Here is a 25,092-nt window from a genome sequence, read left to right as displayed (position 1 = left end):
TTCTTTTTCATATGGGCAGTTTTAACTTAGAACTTTAGCGTGCAAAGTGAGTGTGCTTTTTGGTACAAAACGTGAAATGCATAGTCAGATGCTGCTGAGTGACAGATTTAGTAGAATTTCGTTCACGCTGATAGATTCTCTGAATGGTGTCGGCACCCTGAAGGCTATGTAAAGCAGGTGCAGGTGGCACTGGTTAACGCCCAAAACTGAACAGGGAGCCACGTAAAGACCTATCAGCTGCCGAAAGAAAATGCAGGGAATTTTGCGGGGAATTCTTGGCAAACCTACAGGGAAAACATGCTAAGAATAGGGAATGTTTGGACCTACAAATGGGAATTTTCCTCCTTAGTACAGAGCATCACTGATAAGGCATGCCATAGTAGAGGGCTATGAAACAATCAGACCACCTGGATATTCTTAATGTGCCCCAAAATCTCCACACGGGTGTTTTCATGTTAGCTTCCGTCACAAAAAAGGACGCTGAGGCCGGACTGAACCTGCATCTGGGGTTCAGCCTTTTTTCGCTGCTTTACAATGGGGTTCGCTGCTTTACAATGCGCACGTAAGCGTCGTCACGTGGTATTTTTCATATTTCGCGGGTTTCCTTTACCAGTCAGAATAAATGAGTACGCAATTAGTTCGTCGCTGAAAATAGCGCAGTTAGATGCCCCTCGTGGTTACCTACAAGTGCCTCATTGACACTTTAGTGATTAGGACAGTATTTCTCGAGTTAGATAATTAATTACAATTAATTAATTGAGTCTCATTAACGAAAAAATTACTCTCCGCTTCTTCACAGTACTGCAAACATTATGCGCTAGGTTTTCTTCGAGTTACGCAATTTCTCTTTTTTTAAATCTTGGTGCATGATAGCTGGGACACCCTGTATAGCTTATTTGAGCGAAGAGTACGTTAAAAGTGACGTCAGTGTGATTCTAACGAGGCAACCTTTTGAAGGAACCAAACTTGCGTTTTGTCTTCATGACTCCTTTAACTAACAGTACCTTTTTTTAGCAATGCCTTTTGTCATGCCATCTGCCTGCTGATGGCCTCTCTTTTTTTTTTTTTTTTGAGCTGCCTTTTACCCCCTCAAAATATATACATATGGGAAAAGAATAAGCAATTTGAAATCCACCCCTTAACAGCAAGTTTATTTTATTTCATATTTTATTTTATCATATTTTAAGTTAATTATTGTTTCCTGTTGATGGAAGTGAAAAGCAAAAAACGCCCGTGTGTACGATGTTTCGGCGCACATTAAAGATCCTCAGGTGGTCAAAATTAATCCAGAACCCTGCACTACGGCACGCCTCATTGCCTGCATTGCGTCAGCGCGTTAAACCCTACGATCAATCGTTTCTCGTTAAAAGAACATCCCGGCCTTTTTAATGTGGCACGGTTGTGTCCTTCAGTGGCTTCTTTGAAGTATGCAGGCCTGTGACTACTGATGTGAACTGAATATGGCAGCTTGTAATGCTTGCTACTGTAGTCTGTAGGGAGACTTCTTTGTGTTTGAAATTAAGGCAACAGTGCAAATAAGTTATTAGTCACGAAAAGTGTAGCTTCGTTGTTTGGCATTTCAGGTTTTACGTTCATTGTGAAGACTACTAGTTTGATAACAGAACAATGCATGCATATGTGTCCTACTTCTGAAAACTACTCTGTGTAAGCTGTGCAGAATTGAAGGGACTTTAAGGATCTTTTGGTCTTGCTATCGCTGTGTGATTGATCGCCTTGTGTTCAACCATTAATAGCCAGTTCTCACGACGTTGAAAAGGTGCACAGATGAGCTGCTGAAATTAAGATTCTGGGCCTACGGCTTTTATTAGTTGCTAAATTTGCAACTTCATCTCACGAACTTTGTGTAAAAGCCCAAGGTACTTTTGAAATTGCTCTTTTGCATGTGCTCACTGTATCGCGAAACCTGGTTAAGCTCTGCTGAAGGGTTCTACTTTTCTTTTTTTCTTTTTCTAGGGCTCCTTTTCACATATGGCATCACCTCGTCAGGCAAGACGTACACCATGACAGGGAGCCCACAGGATGGGGGCATTTTGCCACGCTGCTTGGATGTGGTGTTCAACTCCATTGGCGAGTTCCAAGCAAGAAAATATGTGCGTGTCTATGCCATTTCTGCGGTTACTCTGTACATTTTTGTGTGCATGCTCACTGTTGCCTCGTCAATTTGTCTGATGTTTTATGTGTAATGTGTATTTTTCTAGAGGTGGGCAACTGTTCATTTGAATACTTTGCTCTCCTGTATATTTGCTTTGACTTGAATGTTGGTGTACAAGAATGTTGATTCAGAGTGCAATTGAAAACATCCTTGGATAGTCGGGCTTGAACATTTAGAACCCCCCTCTGATTAATACAGTGTGAATGATATCACCAGCACTGCTTCCAAAATACCACTGGGGAAAATGCGGAAACTAAGCCTGTGACACCGTTTTGAGAAGAGATCCGTGCCAAATCGCCAGCAGAACTAGGTCAAAGTTTGGGCACAAAGTAATGCCCCCTGTAAATAGTTGTACACCTATTACCTCCAAGAGCAGTTTGCTGCTTCTAAAGCCTTTCAGTGCAGTCTCGTGCAGCTCTGATCAGGTAGCGAAACACACCAATTTCTCGTTTTTTAATTGCCCACTATTTGCCGGTGCCTGGTACATGTATTCGGTTTTCAAATGCTGCTTGAGAAACAGAGCACCAAAAGCTTATACTGATCAAATTTGAAACCTTATAGAAGCTAATACCTCGTATACAAGAATACACCAGGCATTGTGAAATGTTTCCCAATGAGTGAATAGATGCTAAAAAGGTGATTCACAGCAAAGCTTTTCGGTTTATCGTTGGGTCTTTCTATGGGGGCATTTACAGTTTGGGAGCAGTCACACCTCTTTGCAGCAATAGTTAAGGGTGCTGCACTAGGTTGATTTTGCATTTTAGAAGGATTAAGCTTAACATCTTGTGAAGATGCTTTTGCTTCCATGACAAAAGTGACCTCATGGGAGAGTGACCATGGGAACAAGGCTAATTTGAAACCAATCTCCCTCTCATGCTAGGCTATTGTAATTATGCAGGTGCGATCTGAATGCTGCTGTTATACCTGATCGAAGTACATGGTGTGCAACCTAATCACCATTCGAATTGATTCAATTTTAAGATCATCCGAGTGCGGTTGTTGGGGGGTCATTACCCTGCTGCCTATCCTTCTGTCTTGTGCTGGGATGGTTAAAGCAAGCGTCTGTTCCCATGCTTTTCAGGTGTTCAAGCCAGACAAGCTGAACGGTTACGACCCACAGACAATGGCCGAAGCGATGGCTGAATACCAGCAAGAAATTGTGGCTCCGAAGCCTGCAAAGATTAGGAAGTATGTTATGGAGCAGTGCAGTTTTGCGTATATATGCGTAAAATATAAGTTGTGCGTAACTAAGTTTGCCCGGTGGCAAACTTTTTTTTTTTTTTTTTGTAATGAGAGTTTACTGCTACCTTTCTACCCAGGAGGGACGACGGTGTGGTGGACTGGACTACTCGCATGCACGAGACGGCCAAGGTTGAGGATGTCGATGCGGACATGGCTTACTCTGTGTTTGTGTCGTACATAGAGATCTACAACAACTATGTTTACGACCTTCTCGAGGACAACCCCATAGACCCAGTCAAGACAAAGTGAGTGCTACACAGCTCCCTTGCCGTGGCCTTTAACACTTTCACTGCCACTCCGGAGGTAACTCGGGCGGTCATGCATGCACATGCCCTGCTACTCCCGAGTACACTCGTGTTGCCGTTTTAACTCGCTCCCTACTAACGAAACAACTCGGGCAAAAAGGAAGTGTGGCAGGCGTGTCATGCCATGTATGGAGAGTTCACACAAATGTACAGAACTTGTAGGTGAATTAGACAACAGATAGAGTACATTTTCCTCCATTCGCACCACTTCATCTTCATCCCAGCAGCGCTGTCATGACTGGTAACCGTGTCATGTGCGTCCATACTTTGACCGACAAAGAAATTTAGGAACTTTTGATTAATCCTGCCTCCAACGGAAGTGGCAATATAAAGCAGCTGAGCTAAATGACTTGTCGAGTGAACACAGTGAGGAAGAAGCTGAGCACAAGGTCGCGGGTTCGATTCCCGGCCGCGGCGGCCGCTTTTCTGATGGAGGCGAAAAGCAAGAACGCCCGTGTGTTCGAGATTTCGGCGCACGTTAAAGATCCCCAGGTGGTCAAAATTAATCCGGAGCCCTCCACTACGGCGCGCCTCATCCCCGGCGTTGCGTCGGCGCGTTAAACCCTACAATCAATCAATCGAATTGTGGGTCACACTGATGAATTGCTTATTATGAAACACTGAAAAACAAAGCAGGTCCGCTGAAATATCAGGCCAGTCACCTCCTGAGCCAGTGCACTGAGCAGTGGGGTCTAGTGGCCTCAAGCTTGATTTGTTGGTAGCATTAATTTGTAAACTTGAAAAGGCCACACAGGTTGATGGACTTAGTCTGGGACGACGAAGGATTCGTTTGTACGTTTTCATGTATGCCAAGTCGAGACCGCCGCTGATGATAAAACCAATGGCGAATGAGCTTTCTTCTTCCTTTCTGTAGGCAGCTGCAGTCCAAGATGCTCCGCGAGGACTGCAAGCGTTGTGTGTACGCCTTTGGAGTGACCGAGACTGAGGTGAAGAGTGCCGATGAAGCGTTCGACGCCTGGTGCCGCGGGCAGAAGCGCAAGCGCATTGCCCACACTGCACTCAATGCCGAGTCAAGCCGCAGCCATAGCATCTTCAACATCCGCCTGGTTCAGGCTCCGCTTGATGCCCAGGGCTTGGACGTTCTTCAGGTGTGTTTGTGACACTGAGCCATTGGTGTTCGTTGCTGAGCTGTTGGGGTGGTGAGACTGAGAGTAACCTATCTCTTCCTTAGCTGCGATTGTAACCTTATTCAACTGAGCAAGGGCTGACAGAAGGAATAATGTGATTACTTAGTCTCGCTGAATTTGCTTAGAATTGCTGAATTTGTAATGAGTTATCGTACGCATTGAGCTGGAAGTTTCTATGATAAAAAGATATTTCGCTTGCACCCATCTTTTGTTTCTATTTACAGTCAAACTGTTATTGCCTTCACTAACCGGTAGAAGTGCGTAGCTTTCTCCTCCATGTGGATTGGATTGGATTGGAGAAACGTTTATTGTGCCTGCAGTAAAGCGCGCACGCGCGCTTAGGACGTGGCCTACGTCGTCGTCTTGGCGGGTGCTCTGCGAGGATCATCGCTCGCCGTTGCCGGCTCGCGAGGTTCCTGCCTAGCAAGCGCCTCGATGACCTGCTGGACGGCCTGGAGTTGAGTTTCTTGGTGGTCACTCCGCATTGCTTCCTCAAGCTGCGGCGGTATACGTCCTGAATTTGCTTCGCTTGGATGTTTGGAGCAGTCCCAGAGCATGTGCTCGAATGTGGCCGTCTCCCTGCGGCACACTCTGCACTTGTCGTCGGGGTGTGATTCCGGGTACATCCGATGCAGTAGCGCCGGGCTCGGAAGCGTCCTCGTTTGCAACTGCCTGAACAGCACGGCCTGTGACCTGCTCATCCCTTTGCAGGGCGGCGGGAGAAGTCTACGGGCCAGCCGAAAGGCCTTGGTCAACTCGTTGTAGCTGGTCATTCGGTCTTTGGCGCTGAACCACAGCGGGAGGCCGTTGCCCTGGGCGCGGTCAGTTAGTCCTCGCGCTCGGGCGTGTGCCGTTTCGTTGTGGTTGGCATTCTTCTCCGACGCTGCGCCTGCGTGCGCCGGGAACCACTTGATACGAATCCTCTTGTCGCGGTCTGCCTGTCGGCTCAAAATGCCTGCCGCCGTTGAGGCAATTCTTCCTTTCGCGTAGTTTCTTACCGCCTGTCTGGAATCGGTGAGGATCGTGTGGCATTCTTGGTCTACGATGGCCAGGGCGATGGCTATTTCTTCCGCTTCCTCGACTTGCTTGCTTGACGTGCTGGCGGATGCCCGCAAGTTGCCTTCGCAGTCGACCACAGCAATCGCGAAGCCGTTGCGGCCAGCATATTCGGCTGCGTCCACGTATCTGGCGCCGGGCTCTTTCGCGTGCAGGTCCGTTAGTGTTTTGGCTCTAGCGCGTCTTCTGCCTTCGTTGAAGTCCGGGTGCATGTTCCTCGGCAAGGGGTCTACCCGTACGTTTCGCCGTACGTGGTCGGGAACGGGGCGTTTTGGTCCCTGTTGTGCGTGATAACTGATGCCTAGTTTGCACAGGATCTTTCTGCCGGCCTTGGTCGACGACAGTCGTTCCAACTGAGCGGTTCTTTGCGCTTCGGCGATCTCGTCGAGCGTGTTGTGCATGCCCAGCTGGAGGAGACGCTTCGTGTTGGTAGTTTCGGGTAGGCCGAGGGCTGTCTTGTAGGCCCTCCGGATTAGGATGTCTAGCTTGTTCTTTTCGCTTTTCATCCACTTGTGGAAGGCTGCCACGTACGCTATGTGGCAAAGAACGAAGGAGTGTATGAGTCTGGTGAGGTTCTCCTCCTTCATGCCTCCCTTCTTGTTAGTAACGCGCTTGAGCAGTCTTGTCGCGTTCGCCGCCTTTCCCGTGATGCGGGTGACGGTGCCTCCGTTCCTACCGAGCGCTTCAATCGTCATCCCTAGGACTCGGATCTTGCTGACCTTCGGTATTGTGTTGCCGTCCCTGGTTCGGATTTTGATCTTTTCATGCTCCCTTTGCTGCTTGATTCTGTGCGTTTTGTTCGGTCGGTAGATCAGGAGCTCGGACTTGGTGGGGGAGCAACGCAGTCCCGTGCCTTCCAAGCTTTCTTCGATCGCGTCGACAGCCGTCTGCAGTGTGGATTCTATGTGGGCATCGCTGCCCCCGTCCACCCACAGCGTGATGTCGTCCGCGTATATCGTGTGGTTCAGTCCTTCGAGCTGGCATAGTCTTTTGGCAACTTGTATCATAACGAGGTTGAAGAGCATGGGTGAGATGACGGAGCCTTGGGGGGTTCCCTGACTACCTAATGTCTTCTCATCCATCTTCAGGTCGCCAGCTCTGAGCTCTGCCGTTCTACCGCTGAGAAAGACCTTAATATATTCGTACGACCTTTCACCTAAGTTTAGATTGGATACCTGCGAAAGGATGGCCGAGTGCGTGACTTTATCAAAGGCACTCTGCAGGTCAAGCCCGAGGACGGCTTTGGTGTCCCTGGTTTCGCCGTCGATGACTTGATGTTTGATTTGGATCAAGGCGTCCTGCGTGCTCAGGTGTTGGCGGAAGCCGATGATCGTCTCGGGATAGAGGTCTTCGTTTTCGAGAAACTCTTGCCACCGGTTGAGTAGGACGTGTTCCAGGACCTTGCCCACGCAGGACGTGAGCGAGATCGGGCGGAGGTTGTCCGTGCTCAGTGGCTTCCCGGGTTTTGGTATGAGAATTGTCTTGGCCCTTTTCCACTGCTTTGGCAGGGTACCGCTCCTCCAGCATTTGTTGTAATACGCCGTAAGGTTCTCGATGGAGTGGTCGTCAAGATTTTTTAGGGCCTTGTTTGTGATGAGAACCAGCCCAGGTGCCGAACGGCTGTTCAGGTCGTGAAGGGCAGTGCGTACCTCTTCAATTTCTATATCCCTGTCCAGACGCACGTTGGGTCGGCCGCGGTATGGACCGTGGTCGACCGACGGTGTCGTCGGGACGTATTTGTCTTGGAGCTTCTTTCGCAGGGTGGCAGCTCCTGTCTCCGTAGTCTCTCGATGCAGAAGTTTGGCGAGACGGTCTCTTTGGTGGGACTTGGTTTTGGTCTCGTCAAGTAGCTGTTTGAGTAAATTCCATGTCTTGCCGTTGTGTATCTGGCCGTCAGCCGCATTGCATAGCTCGTTCCACTGCTGGCTGCAGAGCGTGCGACAGTGCTCTTCGATCGTGCGGTTGAGCTCGGCCACTTTCTTGCGGAGCCTTCTGTTAAGCCTCTGCTTTTTCCATCTGCTTTGTATGGATTTCTTTGCCTCGATGAGGTGGGCAAGTCGGCTGTCCAGCCTGTCTGTATCTACGTCGGTCTCGATTTCTCGCGTCGAGTCGCGCACGTTTCGGACGATCTTTTGAGTCCACGTGTCGATGTGCGTGATCTCGTCTGTCTCGGCTTCTTCTCGATCCCTGAGCTTCCTGAACTCGGTCCAGTCGACCCAGGTGAACTTTCTTGTACTGCTTGGTTGTTCTCCCGACGTGGGCACGATGATTTCGACGATCGTGTGGTCGCTTCCCAGGTCTTCTCCGGTGTTTCTCCAGGTGATGGTGACCGGTTCGTCGTTCTTGACGAACGTGAGGTCGGGTGTGGTGTCGCGAGAGACGGAGTTTCCGATTCTTGTTGGGTATGCCGGGTCCGTGATGAGGGTGTAGTTTAGTTCTAGTGCGTCTTGTGCTAGGTTCCTCCCCTTGGCATTGTTCTTGGTGTATCCCCACGTCTGATCCATGGCGTTGAAGTCTCCGCACACCAGTAGCTTTGACCTCCCCGCTGCAGTGCTCGCCTTGTGCAGCACCGACTTGAACCGCTGTAGCCTTTGCGATGGGTTGCTGTATATGTTTAATAAAAAAACGCTTTCCTTTCTGCGTTTGGTCGGCACGAGCTCCGTGAATGTGTGCTCTATCTTGACGTTTTTGAGTACGTGCTCCACGAAGGTCAGTCCCTTTTTGACCAGGGTGCACAGGCCCCTGCCCTCTGGAGGGCCGGCGTGCACTCTGTAGCCGGGAAGGGACGGTGTGGCAGTGAGAGTCTCTTGTAATAGTAGCACGTCGGGTTTTCGGTTGGCGCGCTCGATGTGTTGTTGGATCACTGCGCGCTTCCGTTGGAGGCCGCGGCAGTTCCACTGCCACACGACTAAGCTTGCTGGTTCGGTGGCCATGTTTGTCCGAGGTGTAAGTTGTTACCGGGAGCTTGGGTACCTTGCTGTTGAGCGAAAATAGGGTGGCTCGTGATTAGTTGAGTGTTCCTCTCCTGTACGGCGAGTTTGCTGTCGTACTCGCCGAACTTTCTCTCAATGGTGGTCTTCATTGCCAGGATCAGCTTCTCGAGCTTGTCTAGACGGGAGTCGATACCAGCGAAGCGAGTGTCGAGGTCGCTGGCTGTCTCCTTATTTGCTTGCTTATCGATGGCTCTCTTCTTTGGCGCAGGCTCCGTGGCGGAGTAGAGCTCTTTCGTCGCTGCCTCGCTAGTACTCGGCGCGGTCGGTGTTTGCTCCATTGGTTGTTCCTTGTTGTTAATCTCCTTGCGGATGTTCGCCATCTCCCGGGTCAATTGCAGGATCGTGACCTTCATCTCAGCATTTTCTTTTCGCAGTGCCTCGATCGTTTGGGTCTCCTTGCTCGTCATTTGTTGCTTCTTGCGGTCGACGCTTGCGTCCCTGCTTTTCATTGCGTTGGGGCATCGGACGGTGTCTGCCCAGCTCACCCGGTCTCTCGACGGAGACCTTTTGGCGCTATGTGCACTAGCGTCACGGCTCTGCAGTCTCTCTTTGCTGCCTCTTATCGATTGTGAGCAATTCCTGGAAGGAGCTCTCGACTTAAGCGCAGATGGTGGCTCGAGCGATGGAAAGTCGTGCTCGAGTGACATCTCGCTTTCGACCTTTCGCCGTTCCCACTGTCTCTTGCGAACGACGTATGGGATTTTGTACCTGGCTTTGCATTCTCTGTCGGCGGTTAAGTGCTTACCGCCGCAGAGCTTGCACTTCGGCGAACACGTATGATCCTCTCGGGGGTTCTGTTGTCCGCACCCTCTGCAGATGGTGTCGGTCGGCGACGGACAAACATCTTTGCGGTGTCCGATGCGTCCGCACTGGTGGCAGACGTCCACCTGTTTTCGGTATAACTGGCATTTCATGAGGGCGGAGCCGTATCTCACATAATTTGGCACCTTGGTGCCGCTGAAGGCGACGATGATCGTCGTCGTGGTTCCGATTCTTTTGGCTCCCAAGGCTAGCGGGTTGCGTTCGTTGACGATGCTGACGTCGATGTCTCTCGGTGTTTCGCTCACAGGTACTCCCCGGATGACTCCCTTGACGGTGTCGTGCGGAGCCGTGCGGTATGCACCGACCTCGTGCAGCTTGCCTTGAATGTCAATTTGGCTAATTTTCTCGTAGCGACAGGCGTGTTCTTCCTTGGGCGTACTGATTACGATGATGTTTTGCTGCACGTTGAGGCACAACGTGTCGGAGTGCCCGGCTTCCTTGGTGATTCCAGCCGCTGCGTGTATTGCTGTGGTGATGTCGATCAGCCCAGTCTTGACGACGCTTAGGCCGCCCCTAGGTCTGACAACGATTTTGATTTCCTCGCGCGGCATTGCCGGCATTATTGCGGCCTTAATGGCTGAGGCCTTCACTTTCTTGGCGTTGAACGTTGCCTTGCGATTGATGGCGTTGTCATTTTGGAGCTTCTTGTCTGCTCCTCGCTGGCGGTTTCTCAACAGGCGGTCTCCCGCGAGTTTCCAGCCGGCGTCTTCGTGAAAATCTTCGGGAGAAATTTCTTCACCCATCACTTCGACACACATCTTGGCATCCGAGCTTGTTGTCGGAGTGGACGACTCCATCTCCGAGATGAGCGACAGCCGCCGGGGCCGGCGCTCGCGCAGCACGTGCAGCGACTGCACCTAGCTTCGGCGCTGCACGCCGAGGCTTAGCAGCCGGTCGCACGGCGTTGACACGAAAAGTTCGATAAGTCGGCGAAAAATCACTTGCCTTCGATGATTTCGGTGTCTGTCGATGCCGCTCGACTTTAGGAACACATTGGTGAAGAGGAAACTTCGGTGTTGGCTAATTAACACTGCGAGATAACTCATTAAAGACGGAGCCGATGTGAACACACCAGTTCGCCTGAGCGACCGCAGCCTCCTCCATGTGGAATTTCACTCTGATTTTACTACCCTTTTTTGTACTTTCAGGACAAGAACGCTCTGGTGGTCAGCCAGCTTTCGCTTGTCGACCTTGCCGGCAGTGAGCGCACAGACAGAACTGGCAGCACTGGCCACAGGCTGAGGGAAGCGGGTGAGCCTTTATCTTTTATTTTATTTTTCATGGTAAAAATAACTTGGACATCATCTTGTAGACTGTACATTTACATGACTCTAGAGGTGCCAGCATTCAGAGAGACTTGCTTATTTTGCTTTCTCTCTGTTTTCAGGAAGTGTGCTTAGACTTGTAGATTTGTTGTAGCTGTGTAGTGTGCAGAAACTGTTGTAGGATGAATTTGCTAATGCTGTTCTCTTTTCGTTGCTCTTTTTTTCTGCAGGTAACATCAACAATTCCTTGATGGTCCTGCGCACCTGTATTGAAATACTGAGGGAAAACCAGACAACAGGATCCAACAAGGTGATTCCCCCACCTTTCCTGGCACACTTAGAGTTGGCAAAAAACATGGGCACAATGTGGGCACGGATTGTCTTCTGTACTCTAGGGTTGGGAGCTGGGTAGCCAAGAAGCCTGAGTTACGCTTGCTGGGATTGCTGCACCCGTGATGTGCACTGTAGTGGAAATTTGCATTGTAGATGACTCGTGCCTCAGGGTAAATGCTGCATACTTATAGCATCATGCGCTCACACAGAGGGATTGAACTTTGGTAAATCAGCTAATCAAATAATCAATACAAATTTGCGTAAAACCTTCCTGGCCTTAGTTTCTGCAACTCAAAAAATTTTGCAACACCATTTAACCCTGCAGCTGATAGTAAAAATATACTTGTCTAATTTTTATTGCTCTAACTTTACTCTTTCCCTGTCCAGATGGTTCCCTACAGAGACGCCAAGATCACACATCTTTTCAAGAACTTCTTTGATGGTGAAGGAAAAGTGCGGATGATTGTCTGCCTGAACCCACGGCCAGACGACTATGACGAAACACTTGTGAGTGTGGCACAGCGCTGCTTCGAAGCACTTGAACCAAGTTATGCACCAATAGCATAGCAACTGCAATGTTCTGGGGGGCGGGGGTTGTTGGAATAAGGAAGGGGGTGTTGAACGAAGCACGGCTGGCTACGACTGTCAAGGCGGGAAAGGGCCAGTGTGCTGCGTTTTTCAGTGCACCTGGAGTATTTGACATCCAGTGCTCTCAGACCTTGCACTGGTAAGCTTGTCATCATGTGGATTTTATTTCTGACACGCACATACCAAGAGGACAGAAGTTGAGGTTGTGCATCATTAGAGTTAAATTGTAAGTGCTTGGCTCACTCAGGAACTTCGCTTGGGCAAATGCTTCTTTTTACATTGCGGTACATTGCATTAAACCTTCCGCCACCACTTTCAAGGAGTACAATGGACAGGTTTGTTCCTCTTTCATTGCCTTTCAGCATGTGATGAAATTTGCCGAGATGGCTCAAGAGGTTCTAGTCCCCGTCTGCCAGCCGACCACACCGGTTACCAGCCTACGCACCAATCGAAGGCGACCATTCTTGCCTCGCACGGGCAAGTTCGGAGGTGAGCTACATGCTTTGTGCTTGGCCTTATTGTGACAGAGCCCCCTCCCTTCGCCCCCTCTCCTTGCTCAGTCTTTGTTCCTTGCCCTGAACCTGCAGTTTTCCGACGTTTTGGCATATTGGTAATCAATTGTTAAAATGAGGTGCCCCACTGGTATCGTTGTCGTTAACCGAACGTGCCTCGACTGCAGCTTTACAGTCGCCAGTTTGCATCTGCAATTACCTACGTTTGGGCGGTTCAGACCACTTCCCAAACCCACTGCAGTGGCTTTTTCATTTTATCATATCTTTGTGGCCCTCTTTACAACAAGTGATGGTTGAGTACCAGCATTGATGTGCGCTGCAGGGAGCCTGAAGGAGCTGTCAACCCATGCCCCGCCCGCTGAGCCACTGAAGGAGGTCCGTTTCGAGCCCCTGCTGCACAACTACAAGGTCCGGTGGTTGCCTTTGTCTGCTCGCAACTGTTTCGCTTTGCGTTCCACATGGTAGCAAGAACGAGTGTTTTCCTGTTTTCTAACAGCTTCAGGACCCCGCCGACAGCGAGGTTTTCCAGAAGATTATTGAGTGGCTGAACCAGAGGATCGTAATGAGGAAGGAGCTGAAGGTGACCACAACTATGCGAGGTAATTCTTGCCTCGTTTCCCAGCATGCTGTCATAACCATGACACCCCTGGCTATCATGGTTATTGTAGCAGAGCATGTCGCTTCCAGCTTCATAAAATGTGGCGTATGCCTGGCTTTACAAAGAAACCTGTTTTGTGCACACCACGCGGAATCTTTGCGACCATCATATCCTCGCTTTGGTGGGTAGCGGTGTGGTGCCACTTGTTGAGGGTTGGTGGGTCATCCATTTTTCATGGACTACTATAGCAAATATTGTACTCCTGCTCCTGTCCCTGGCAGTAGATGACTACATGCGACAGTACTTATATGCCACTGTCCCTTAATCAAAAAGCACAATGTCGATTTGTGCAGACAAAGGTGTGAATCCTTGCAGCACTGGCAACAGTAACCCAAAGCCCAATGTGGAGGCCTATCCTTTCAAGGGTAGTGCAAGGGTTTCAAAGGTGGACTTTCATGATGCACATGGTTTTAAGGGAAGTGGAATTGTGGTCTTCTCGTGATTGGGGACAGTGTTGTGTTGTCGAATACCCTCATCGCCCATAGTTATATTCTGTTCTTACCCATATAAATACTTGTATAAGGTGCTGTGCACGTAACGGCCAACATACATACACAGTGGTGTTCCTGAGTACACCCATCACCTGCAGTTGCTCATATAATTCCTCTGGAGGAGAAATTCTAACCCTGGACTTCCTATTTCTGTTGCAGCGGAGGACATACGTAGGCAGATCATTGAGGTGGAATCAGAAAATGGTCTTCTAAAGGAGGTACAGTGTCTTCTGTTTATTGTCAGTCTTATTCTGACTTGCCCATCATCCTTGCAGGCAGGCTACACCGGATTTTCACGTGTTTTAATGTAGGTTCATTGCTGATGGGCTTGTCAGTAGCTGAGAGGTTGTCACTGAATGACTTTTTCTTTTTCCCCTTTAAAAAGTTTCTTTGCAGCATCCTATTGCCTGGATATTTTACAGCTTTGTTCAAGGTTGCAAACTCCTACTCAAGATGTAGTGTAAAAATTCCCATTTGTAGTATATTTCGGCTTATAGTAACTAATGCCCTTCCTGCCTGAACTGATTGGTAGCATTCTACAATGGGGCTTTCCTACCATGCGCAACAAATGTTGAATTTCAATTTTAGCAGATTTAATATTAAAAAAAACTTGGCCAACAATCACAGTGCAGCTGAGATAACAAAATTTTGTAATTTAATCAGATTAAGAAATAACTGGATGTGTACAGTTGGAACAGTTGCTGCCAAAGGGGCTATCCAAGCAGAGAAGACTGATGAAGCACTGGTAGTGCCACATAGCTCAGCACCACTCTTGCCCTATTCCCACTGTATGCCTCCTCTCTGCTTTCCTCTGCCCCTTTTTTTTTGCTTCCCTGGTCCCACTCTTCATTTGTATGGCCATACTTGCACCCTTGCCTGTGCTCTTCATTCACTCAGCCTGGTTGGTTACGCAAGCAGTTCTGGCATCTCGTAAACCAGGAACAGGCCCTTTCTCGTTGCACTGTAAAATATGAAATATTGTTCTACCTACTTATGTAATACCCTTCTGCGAAAGGATCTTTAGGGGTATTCTGAAGGAATAGATAGATAAACTTCTGAACTTGCCAGAAGGCGGGGCTATCGGCATTCAAGGTGGTATGTAGCAAGGTGGGGACGGTTTGATGGGTGGTTGCGTGTTAGTGTGTCTGCCCGTGCTGGGGTTGACGAGGACCCTTTTGTGGCTGTACCCCCTCCTGTCCATCCCCAGGAGCACCGGGTGCTGCGGATGGACCTGAAGGCCCGTGAGCAGCAGGTGGTGATGCTGGAGAAGAAGCTCTCCAACGCCGAGCAGTCGGTGCAGGCCCTGAACCTCGAGCTCGAGGGCATGTTCCGCCAGAAGAAGGCCGTCGAGGACATGGTACCGCTCGGCATACCCCTCCTCTTTCTTCAACTGGGGGGACGGGGTGCACGTGCATGTGTTAGGGAGGCTGGAAGTGTAGAGGGGGGTCAACACTAGTCAACCACTGCTACTGTCAGCCGTTTTGTTGCAAGTGGTAGCCACCGCAGTGCATGAGCAGCTGATAGACGAGAATGTCCTTTGTGCAGCTGGACGAGAAGCAGCTGATGCTGAACAAGGAGTCCATGGAGCGGGTGCAGATGCAGCACCGCATGGAGCAGCAGATCCAGATGGAGAGGGACCGCATGAAGCGTGCCATGGTGGGCTTCCTACTTTGGCTCTTCCTTTTCACTGCCTCTCTGCACGGTGGTGGCAAAGTAGTGTCAGTGCAAGCAGTCCGAGAACTTTCTGGGGGGCAACATTTGGGGCATGCAGCCTGCCGTGCAGTCATGTCTTCAGTGCTCCACTTTGCAGCCAGTGTGGTGTTCTCATTTTACTGTCTTGTTACCACTCCTGCTTCAAACTACTGATTGATCCCTGTTGTAGGAGGTCCATGCCTTCGAGCAATGACTCTTCCACGTCCCCAGGCTTTCAAATGGGCTTTATTTTGCTTGTGGCTTGAACAAATACCTGCACTACAGCACTTCATTCAGTTCCGTTTGTAGTTTGAAAGCAACAGGAAAAACATTGGTTTTCTTTATTTCTTTTTTTTTTTTTTTTTTTACAGCAATACATATGAGATTTCAATACATGGAAAACCATCTGTAAACTGGTGTATGCTGTATCGAGCTTATCAAGGGATGAAGGTCAAGCCAAAGATTTGCGGCCTGGTGATAAGCAGCATTGTGCTGTATAACTCCATCTTGCCGAAGAGACACTGAACTGGCAGAGCAAGTCACTTCAGCAGCGGTTTGTTTGTTAATGTGGAAAGTGGCAAACGGGTGTCGGCACCTACTCACTTTCCCACACTACAACTTGTGGCAGCACAAATTATGAGCGGTGAGATGGAGTGACGGGCCTTGCCCAAGCATTTTCTACGAAAAGAGCAATCTAGGGGCGTCCCAAAGTTAAGTATATTTGGCAACTTGTGTTTTTATCAGCGCATACAGAATATCATGACAGGTCATGGCTGCATTCATAACACATCACTCCCTTATGAGGGGTCGGGATCCTGCTGTTACGTGTAACAAGAGCATGCCTTTTTGTGCCTACTCATAAGTGTCATGCGTTTGGAAAAAGCGGGGTTCCAGTCCCCATCATCCTTCTGCTGCTTACTGGTGCTGGGACTAGGATTTCGGTTCCCGCTCCAGGGGCGCCAACCTTGCGTCCTCTGCCTCCTCCTCCTCCTCCCAGAACCAGCTGCTGGCGGACAAGCAGGCGGAGCTGGAGGCCAAGCTGAGTGTGAACCACGAGAAGTTCCGCATTCTGCGCGACGTGCTCAACTCGGCCAACTGGGACGTGCCCGTGGCCCCCTTTCACTCTGCCCCGTTCTACCCCGAGCCCTCAGCCCCTCCCGCCTCCGAGAACGCCATGGTCACACGCTCCGCTGCCAGTGAGTCCTAGCACAACGGCGCGAGGGCTGGCACCGACTTGGCTTCTTCGCTGAGTGGCATGGCTGGATGTGGGGGCTGCAGGCAGCTTGCTGGATTTGTGCTTTGTCTATCGAATGCTGTTGAACCCAGATTGCATTCCCCTTGCACTCTCCTACCCCACCGCACTTTTTTTTTTTTCCCTGCTTATACTGCTGCTGCATGCACCTTGGCACAAGAAGGACAAGACTGCAGCTTTCTGCGTAGTTTGGCTTTTGTCACCGCATTCCTGATGGGAGCCGGATGCTGTGATTGGACCATCATGCTTTGGATGCTTCGGCATTTTCTTAGTTTCTTTTATGCCAGTCTTTCTATCTGCTCTTTTAACTTTTGCATCATCATCCCGATTGCAGTGTGAACGTGGCTGTTTTGTAAGTTTACATGCAGTTGTCAATTTTTTTCACCTTTTTATTAAAAGTTTTGCTTGCATTTTATTTCCCCATTGGTTCTGCACAATGAATGTGACAAGTGTGCAATCCGTGATGGTGCTTCCCAAGGGGGATTTGCATGAATGTTCCTTCAAGATGCCTCAGCTTCAGTGCTCCTGAAACTGCTAGGTTGGTGCCTGTTGACCTTGTTGCCTAAAGTGGAACCTTGGGTGAACACACTGCCATTTAGCGGCATAGAATTTGATGTAAACACCACTGGGGAAAGTAAGTGTCCTCACTACGGCATATGCTTTGTTCGTCTGAATTAATCTTTTATAGAGTGGGTAAAAAATTGGTATTGGAAGCAAAAACAACAATTGTCATTTAGTCCTCTTGTTTTCTTATGCACATTGAAGCTCAAAATGTGAAAGGAAGTGCTGGGCCTCTTATGTTTGCTGTTTGCATGTGCGATATTTGCAGCAGTGCCTATCACCACATTGGTTGTCTTTTATCTTTTAGACAGTTGCAAACCTCTTAGTGAATGAGAAAACAGCTGATTAAGCTTACTTGTGGAGCTGTCGGTATATATCTCGTTTGCTTAGAGCAATGTTTGTGAAATAAAGCATCCCAAAGCCATTGCTGTGCGTGGTCCACTGCACATTGCATTGTGTTGAGCTGTGCTGACCTTGCATCCCATGGAGGTGTACGCAAAACGCATCAGAGGCTCTGCGCAAACACACACATAGACAGAGCCAACAATAGTAAACTTGCCAGGCATGACACTCTTGTCTTTAATACAATCATTACCTTTCAAATGGATAAGGACATTCAATCCCGTACTGGTTCTTTTCTTTCTTTTGTTATTTTCCATGTGGTGTCGCATACTCATATTAAAATAAGCTGCTATTAAGAGTAGCTCTTTACCAAACTGCTGTTTTAAGATGTATGGGTAATGGAATTTGGCTGTGGTATTCACCTTGGGGATATAAGTAAAACTCTGATATCCTTCCTTCTTATCTAGAGGCACATCATTTTTCTCTTTGCTTTAGCAAAGCAACTGTAGATATAACGAAGTATTTCATAGTACAATTACACTCTTTTGTGTAATACAATCTTTTGTAGCAGCTTAACGCAACTGCACAAAAAGAAAGCTGGCTGCCTCATAGGCACGTACCAAAACTCTTGCCTTCAGAGGTGACTGAATCCGTTTTGTGACCTCAGACTGCATATCATTTTTCACATTATCTGTGCATGTCTTCAAATAACTGCTAACAGTAATGAATCCCCCTTTAAGGTGCAACCCCTTTAACCCTCGCTCCTTTGTTCGTATGCTGAAACCCCGTAGGGGTACTGAATAGAAATGGTAATGGGCTAGTTGGTGCTGGTTAAGGAAAGACGAAAATTAGAACTCCACAAACTGGAAAAGGACTCCCGAGAAGAAAAAAAAAACTAGTAGGAACACTAAATAAGACAACGAAATGGCTTTACGGAAATAAAGAAAAAGGCATAAATCCCCTAACTGTGGGATTGGCCATAATTTGATTTTCTGGTTGCTGAAAGAGCATACCAGCACGAGCCTGGAAAAGTGCATTTATATGTTGCAGGTTATTACTGTGTTATTTGCAGTGTTGGTTATCGGAAAGCCTAACTTGACACTGTTGAAACTGCAATTCCTTTTGGTTGGGGCTTTAGCTTCAAAACTCGAGGGCTGCATAGGAAGCTGAATACAATCCACAAACATTCATTCTTGGTGACTATTTAAATGACGTTAAGAGCACATTTCCAGAAATCTATACAGAACGGTGGGAACAAAACGTAAACTCGACTGTAAAGCAGCAGCTGCAGAATTTTAAAAATCACGGGTATGTGGTAGCAGGTGTGTAACCAAAAACTTCTATTTTCACTATTTTATTTTACAACGCAGACAATTTTGTCTACTTGAAATTGCGTTGAACTCTTGGTTGCGCACTCAATTTTCACAAAACTTCTGAGCACAGCAAAAACTTGAAATTTGGAGTTTGCATGCTTTATATACTCTCACTTGAAAAGTTTAGTTATTTGACTTTAACTTCAGCTCTTACTTAGTTCTAATGAAGAGGGATTGGTTCTGCACTGAAGTTATAAACAAATGTGGCATGAGATTTGAAGTAATGCTAAAGTTTCTTTATCCAGCAGTAACAGAGTTGCTGCAACTCACACATTTACCCTGATATAGCTATTCAATCCAGTTGTATCCGTACTTGGCATCAATCCACCAGCTGTTTCGACCAAACTACAGTTTGACTGGAATGGCTGTGTTCTGTTTATTGACTTCATTTTGTCTAGTGTGCCAACAGCAAAATATGCTGTCTGTTAAAAGTAGTTTGTAGTTCTGGGTTTGTCATGTGCATTGCTGCAAAAGTATCAAGAAAAATAAGTGCGTTTTCATTAAAAAAAAAAAAAAAAGACTTGATGATCCGATTTTTTGCTTGCAGGAGCCTCTGGTGGCGGAATGTCGCCTGCTACCTCTGAGCCCAGGCTGTGCTGTGGGCCCAAGGTATTGGGTTGTCCTTTTCTCCTTCTTTTTTTTTCTTACGGCACTTTCGAAGCAGATAAGTAACAGCCGGGTGTCGCGTCTCGTGTGTGCAGCCAGCCATGGGCACAGTGTTGCGTCACAGGCGATCCAAGTCCTCTGGCACCGAGACCTGGGTGGACCACAAGCCTGCAGGCACCGTTGACACCGGTGAGCTTTGACACCCAGCTGTAGTACAGCTCTTTGCACTTCTGGTCTCCTATGAGGCTGCCCGTGACTACAAAGACCGCTTTCGATATCGCCATTGTGGATATTTATTCTGTTCAGTATCTCACAATGGGGGAAATTAGAACTAAACGACATGAAATGTGGCTTTTTTTTTTTTTCAATGGAAATACCTGTGAGCGCTGTTGGTTTGCAAAAAGGGTTGAGTGCTTAGTACATGAAATTCGCAGAAAAACAGCTTTCCATGCTTCTTAGCAGACGTATACACTTATGCAAGAACCAACTACTTGACACAAAGCCATGCCACAAAGATGCATGTTATGTAGCATGGAGCGGCTTACAGCATATACATGACTGCTTGTTTTGATCACCTGAAGCCACTGCAAGAAATTGATCAGAAGCAGTGGTAATGCGTGTGGTAGCAAAAAGGATAATAAATAGCAATGACAATAAAAACGAAGCAGCTTTCTTTTGTTGCTGGGCATAAGATTCTTAAAGATTCAGAAAGACGCTCCATTTAGAGAGTGGCAATACTAAGATGAAGACTAAATTGCACATGTTTGGTGAAGCACCATGGCAGCATCATGTGTTCCAAGCTTGTTTTCATGGGCATACCACATAGGTATTTGTACTACGGGTGAATTGGGGTCGTATGTGTTGGGTAAGTCGAGCAGTGCATTTTTGGGGGGAAATCTACATTACGAGGTGCTGTGGCCTTTCACACCAGCCATGACGCCAACTTGGTGATGTGTGTGTGTGTGCCCAGGTTCGGTGATGCAGCCGGTGATGAAGAAGCGGCGGTCGGTGGGCAAGCTGGGGGTGAAGGACGTCACCCAGGGGGCCTCCAAGTACGCTCTCATGCACCAGGAACAAGACGACACTGGGGAAGTGGAGCAGCAGCTCTACAAGGTCTGCTGGACGTCTGCCGCTGCCTTAAACCTCAATCAAGCCTGTTCTGTTCAGAGAAAGCGAGATGCAGATCCTAGTTAGGGCCACAGCTGTGGGCTTCGTTGTTAAAAATAATATTATAAAGACCGGGCAATCTGGCAGGGTGTAGTCATGTGCAGCCTGTTAGCATCCACTTCAGAACATGGCATCCGGCCATCTTGTGTCAGCTTGGTGTAGTCTTTCTTCCTGAATTCTCTCGCCACTTACTTCGTCCCTTAGCATCTATTCTGTTATGCATGTAGCTCATTTTGAAAATGTAGGTTTAGACCTGTCTGCTCATTTCTCAAGCACGCCTTCTTGTGCCTGTTGCACAGGGAGACGTGATTCCATCGGCAACCGGTGGAGCACAGGTCGTCTTCAACGAAGTGGAGACGGTGAAGCAGTTGTCTCCAACCTCGAGCAGACTCAGGTGCGTCAAGCCTTGATCGCATTTCTTCCCCCGTGTTGATACATCCAATAAAGCTAGTTCCATGTGAGCCTCAGCAGTACGAGCTTCACTAATGCGAACTACCCTATGTTTAAACATATTTAACCAGGCTTAAACATCACTACCTTCTGTAGAAACCTCCGTGTAGTGCAAAGTTTTTCTTCTTCCCCTCAAATTTTGTCATGGTAATTCACACCACTAAAACTAAGCAGACTGAAATGCAAATTTGCACAGTTCCGTTTTCGCGATAACCTAGCAGTCATCATTGCCAGGTTTTCTGGAGAACAAGGGTGTGCTCCCTAGCAATGGTGCAGGATTGTTGTGTTGTAGTTGTTGTCAAGCCATCGCTGCCACAAGCATGCCCTATGCTAGTCCTACCTGTCATCAACGATGGGGCGACAAAAGCAAATCTCAACTGCTTTTGGAAGAAAATCTGTACAAACTGCAGAGACCACCGGAAACTGGGCCACTAGGCAATAGTCCAGAGGAAGTGAAGGCTGCATTCTTCGCAATTGTCCAAGACAGAAGCAAGCCCTTTTTCAACACCGCTGCACAAGAAGAACCTACCCAAACTGAGTTCGTTTGGGTACAATGTTTTGCTCACCTTGCCATAAATTTTGATCTGCTAAATACAAAAACAACAGTTGTATTGGCTAGCTAAGCTATTGGCTAGCTAGCTAGCTGGAAGTTGGCTAGCTAAGAAGAGATTCCACAGACGGACTTCAAGATGAGCTAGAACTGAGCTTTGCACAAGCTTCCCAAAAGGTATGAAGAGAAACTCGTGCCATTTTAGTTATCTGTAATTTTCTTGTTCAAATCGGAAAAGTTTCAGTAGGGACGCATTGGGATTGGCAATGAAGACCAGAGAGGAGGAGTGCACCATAACGTTCCTTCACAGCAGATGGACACAAGCTTCCACCTTAGTTCAAGCTAAAAGGTGAGGTGTCTTCGAGAAATGTTGTCGTCAGGTGTCAACTCAAAGGATGGATGGATGATGGATGGCATCCTTGTATTGGACTGGATAAAGCCTATGTGGTGTTGGCAGCTAGGAGCACTGCTGCGGTTGCCTTCTATGCTGGGGGTGGACTCCGATTTGGCACCTGAGCTCATCCACATTCTGGGAAGCATAGCATCTCAGTCGCAGCAATTTAAGGACCGCATCATGTGCTGCTACATAGAGTGAATGCAGTCAGAAGAGCCCGCTGACTACAACAGGATGTCTTAAACGAGCCTTGCCAGCTACGCTGGGCAGATGAGTGAGTCATGAATGTATGGACAAGCCTTCTTAAGGAGCTCATTGTTTTCTTTGAAGTGTGCTTGACGGCACGGAAGAATTTTTGGACAAAGGACTGGCAGAAAACTATGATGATGACCGAAGACTAAGCATAAAATATATAGGAAAAAAGACGTTTCAGCTCATTTTCTCTCACTCTCATGCATATACGACCCCTTTCCCCATTTTGTAGTATACGGTTTCTTTGTGTACAAGGCACTTTCCAACAATTCGACAAGAATGACCTCAAAAGGATTTGTCTGTACACAAACTTTGTTGTGTGTTTAATTCAATGGAACTAGTTCATAACCAACCTTCCTACGAAATTTTTTTTAACAGGAACAGAAGTGCCCTAAACGGCTCTGCATAACCGTACCAGCATGCTAGCTTTAGCAGATAAAAATTAATGATAAGAATACCTTTTGTGCATCCCTTCAACAACTTATCGCATATCTAACCTATTTTCCAACTTTTTGCACCTCTTTCAGGTTAGTACGATGAAAAGTAAGCACTTGCAACCTCGTTGTTCCCATTCATGTGGCACTGCGCAAGAAGGCTTCGATTTGATCCTAATGGCCGTCTGTCTTTTGTCCATGCTTCAGGAAGCGGAGCAGTGGCCGTGGGCGTCAAAGCGATGACGAAAACTTTGTGGCTGCTCGAGTAAGTAGTTGCAGCCTTTCTCCGCAAATCTTTATGGTGACCAGTTTTTTACCACTTTCCACCCTACTCTTCTCAATAACTTTCTCGCAGTGCTCCGTTTCCATGGAAGGCCATGCTCATCCAGGTGTGACAAAGTGAGTACCTCACAGTAAAGTTCGTTCTGAAGATAAGGGCCATGTTAAATTAAAACATGCAGCTCAAGAGAATGGGAGGCATGCTACTAGCAAGCATTACTGCCTTTATTTGTATTAGTTTTTTTTTTTTTTTTTTTTTCGTTAGCTGCCTGTTTCAGAGAATGTGTTCATTGCTTTCATTGTGTGGGAGCAAAGGGACGGAAAGCTGTTGTATTAGACGTGCTGCTACTGTTTAGCAACCAACCAGAGCAGCTGGTTTCCACTGTGTATATGAACTGATAGCTGCAAAATCTCAGATCTGCAACATCACCTCCTCCTTAAGGGAGGGAGGGGGTGCGGATGCAGATGGCAGGCACCTAGGGGTGTGAGAGGCAATAATGATGTTTCAGAGGCATTACGGGCATACAGCCATTGTGAGTAGGAGGTGTGCATTATTTTTTTTTTACAACTAAGTTGTATATGAACAGAGTGGCTCTGCCAACAAACTGAATTCCAAATATCTGGCATGGGATTTCCTAATTGCATGCATGGCATTCTAATCATGCATCAGCATCACGCTAACTGATCGTGCATCAAAGCCTTGGAAATGCTAGTACTTCAGTGAGGATAGGCAACAGTGGCAGGAAAGGGTTTTGTTTGGCAGAGGCGGCTCGTGTTTTGCCTTTGGCATTAAGGGAACATACTTGTCGAAACATCACAAGCAGTAGTCGGTAGGATGAAACAAGTATTAAAAGAAAACAAGAACCTGCATGTAGAGATTTTAATTATGTATACTCATAATTGGGGTGCTCAGATAGGTGGCCTGCGTGCCTTGGATGTCTCCATGCAGATGATGTGAGGTTCGACTCCAGGCACCCTGAGCTTTCACTGTATTCGTAAAGTTTAGCATCACCTCCTCCCTTTTATTCTCCCTTTGTCCTGCACTGCCATTCATGCCATACTCGCTTTTGTTGCAGGCGACCAAGGATGTGAATCCTCCGGACCTGCAATAATGGCTTTCTACGTGTGCATTCGTGTGCCAATGTCAGTGCTGTACATAACTTCAAGGACTTGCGTGATAACAAATGAAATGTGCTCAGCGGGTGATTTTATTCCAATAAAAGGCTTTGCAACAAAAAGGACCCTGCCTTTACTCTAATGCGCTAAATTTCACTTGTAAGCAGCGGTGGACCCAGTGGCGGGGGGACCATCTCCCCCTATTCGAGTATGATATTGTAAAGATCTTATTTTCAGCTCACTGTATTCCTACCAGAGTAGATGACTTCATGGCGGACATCTATTTTCCCCAAAGTAGGTACATTTTGCCCCAACATACGTACATTTCATGATTATTTTGCGCATTCATGATCCCCTCTGACCTCTACGCCAACTGCACTCAAAATTTTTTTTTGTCCAAATAAGTAGTCTATGCTCTTAAAATCACCGTGGCGAAATCCTTAGCTTCGTAATCACAAAGAGCGCTAGGTACCGCCGTTCAAAGTACCTCCGAGCAGACGACGTTTGCACCTGGCGGAGAGTCGCCGTAACAAGTTCCGAGCGGCCTGTGACGGAGGTTGGGGAACCTGTCCCGTGAAGCTCGCGCTTCTCCGGCGACTTGCAGGGCGCTCCGCCGGGCGCAGGGATGCGTTCGCCCGGGGTTTCTCTGCTACACCAGCGCTCTGTACCGGCGTCGCCATCAAGTGTTTAAACTAACCGCATAGGCAGTAATATCCCCCATTTTTCTCAATGCAAACAAAAAAAATGATTAGAAGCCTAAACCTATTCAGGTGCTTGCTGACGTGTTAAAGTTAGCAAAACTCTTTTTACTTGAAAATATTTTTACTCAAAGAAAAAAATAGCGAGAAAGGAGCACTTGCCTTGAATTTGTCATTCCTATTGCATTTACCACACACAAAAAAGATATATTATAAATTATTGACCACTTGCACTTTCGCGTCCAATATTGGCCTCATTTGGGCTGGACCAACGCCACCTCCATCCTTTAGACATTTCCAAAAGTTTTACGACCCAAATAGAGTTCTTGTACACGCGGCT

The 25,092-nt window shown here is 47.7% G+C and overlaps 1 protein-coding gene across 3 annotated transcripts in view; it reads left to right on the top strand.

Annotated features, from left to right (window-relative positions):
• Pav (kinesin family member pavarotti) overlaps nt 1-24,177 on the top strand; it is a 30,805-nt gene extending 6,628 nt beyond the window's left edge. For 2 of the 3 annotated variants that reach the window (XM_077706558.1, XM_077706557.1), the window contains exons 4-24: nt 1,975-2,111; nt 3,255-3,361; nt 3,493-3,660; nt 4,595-4,829; nt 10,888-10,990; nt 11,235-11,314; nt 11,725-11,844; nt 12,288-12,414; nt 12,760-12,845; nt 12,934-13,036; nt 13,746-13,804; nt 14,794-14,943; nt 15,132-15,242; nt 16,276-16,474; nt 19,354-19,415; nt 19,508-19,601; nt 20,383-20,525; nt 20,879-20,973; nt 22,867-22,924; nt 23,015-23,058; nt 24,015-24,177. In XM_077706558.1, coding sequence (XP_077562684.1) covers nt 1,975-2,111; nt 3,255-3,361; nt 3,493-3,660; nt 4,595-4,829; nt 10,888-10,990; nt 11,235-11,314; nt 11,725-11,844; nt 12,288-12,414; nt 12,760-12,845; nt 12,934-13,036; nt 13,746-13,804; nt 14,794-14,943; nt 15,132-15,242; nt 16,276-16,474; nt 19,354-19,415; nt 19,508-19,601; nt 20,383-20,525; nt 20,879-20,973; nt 22,867-22,924; nt 23,015-23,058; nt 24,015-24,030 — 2,297 coding nt within the window. In that variant the 3' untranslated portion in view covers nt 24,031-24,177. Of the gene's footprint in view, nt 1-1,974; nt 2,112-3,254; nt 3,362-3,492; nt 3,661-4,594; nt 4,830-10,887; nt 10,991-11,234; nt 11,315-11,724; nt 11,845-12,287; nt 12,415-12,759; nt 12,846-12,933; nt 13,037-13,745; nt 13,805-14,793; nt 14,944-15,131; nt 15,243-16,275; nt 16,475-19,353; nt 19,416-19,507; nt 19,602-20,382; nt 20,526-20,878; nt 20,974-22,752; nt 22,769-22,866; nt 22,925-23,014; nt 23,059-24,014 lie in introns of all 3 variants that reach the window. The other variant, XR_013324025.1, reaches the window with a different exon arrangement.
• Nucleotides 24,178-25,092: the final 915 nt, after the last annotated feature.

This window comes from Haemaphysalis longicornis, unplaced genomic scaffold (genome assembly GCF_048455015.1).
Source record: "Haemaphysalis longicornis isolate Haplotype H1 unplaced genomic scaffold, Haemaphysalis longicornis Haplotype H1 scaffold_4, whole genome shotgun sequence".
Taxonomy (NCBI): domain Eukaryota; kingdom Metazoa; phylum Arthropoda; class Arachnida; order Ixodida; family Ixodidae; genus Haemaphysalis; species Haemaphysalis longicornis.
The sequence above is the reverse complement of the archived record's forward strand: the minus strand, read 5'-3'. Positions and strand labels throughout refer to the sequence as shown.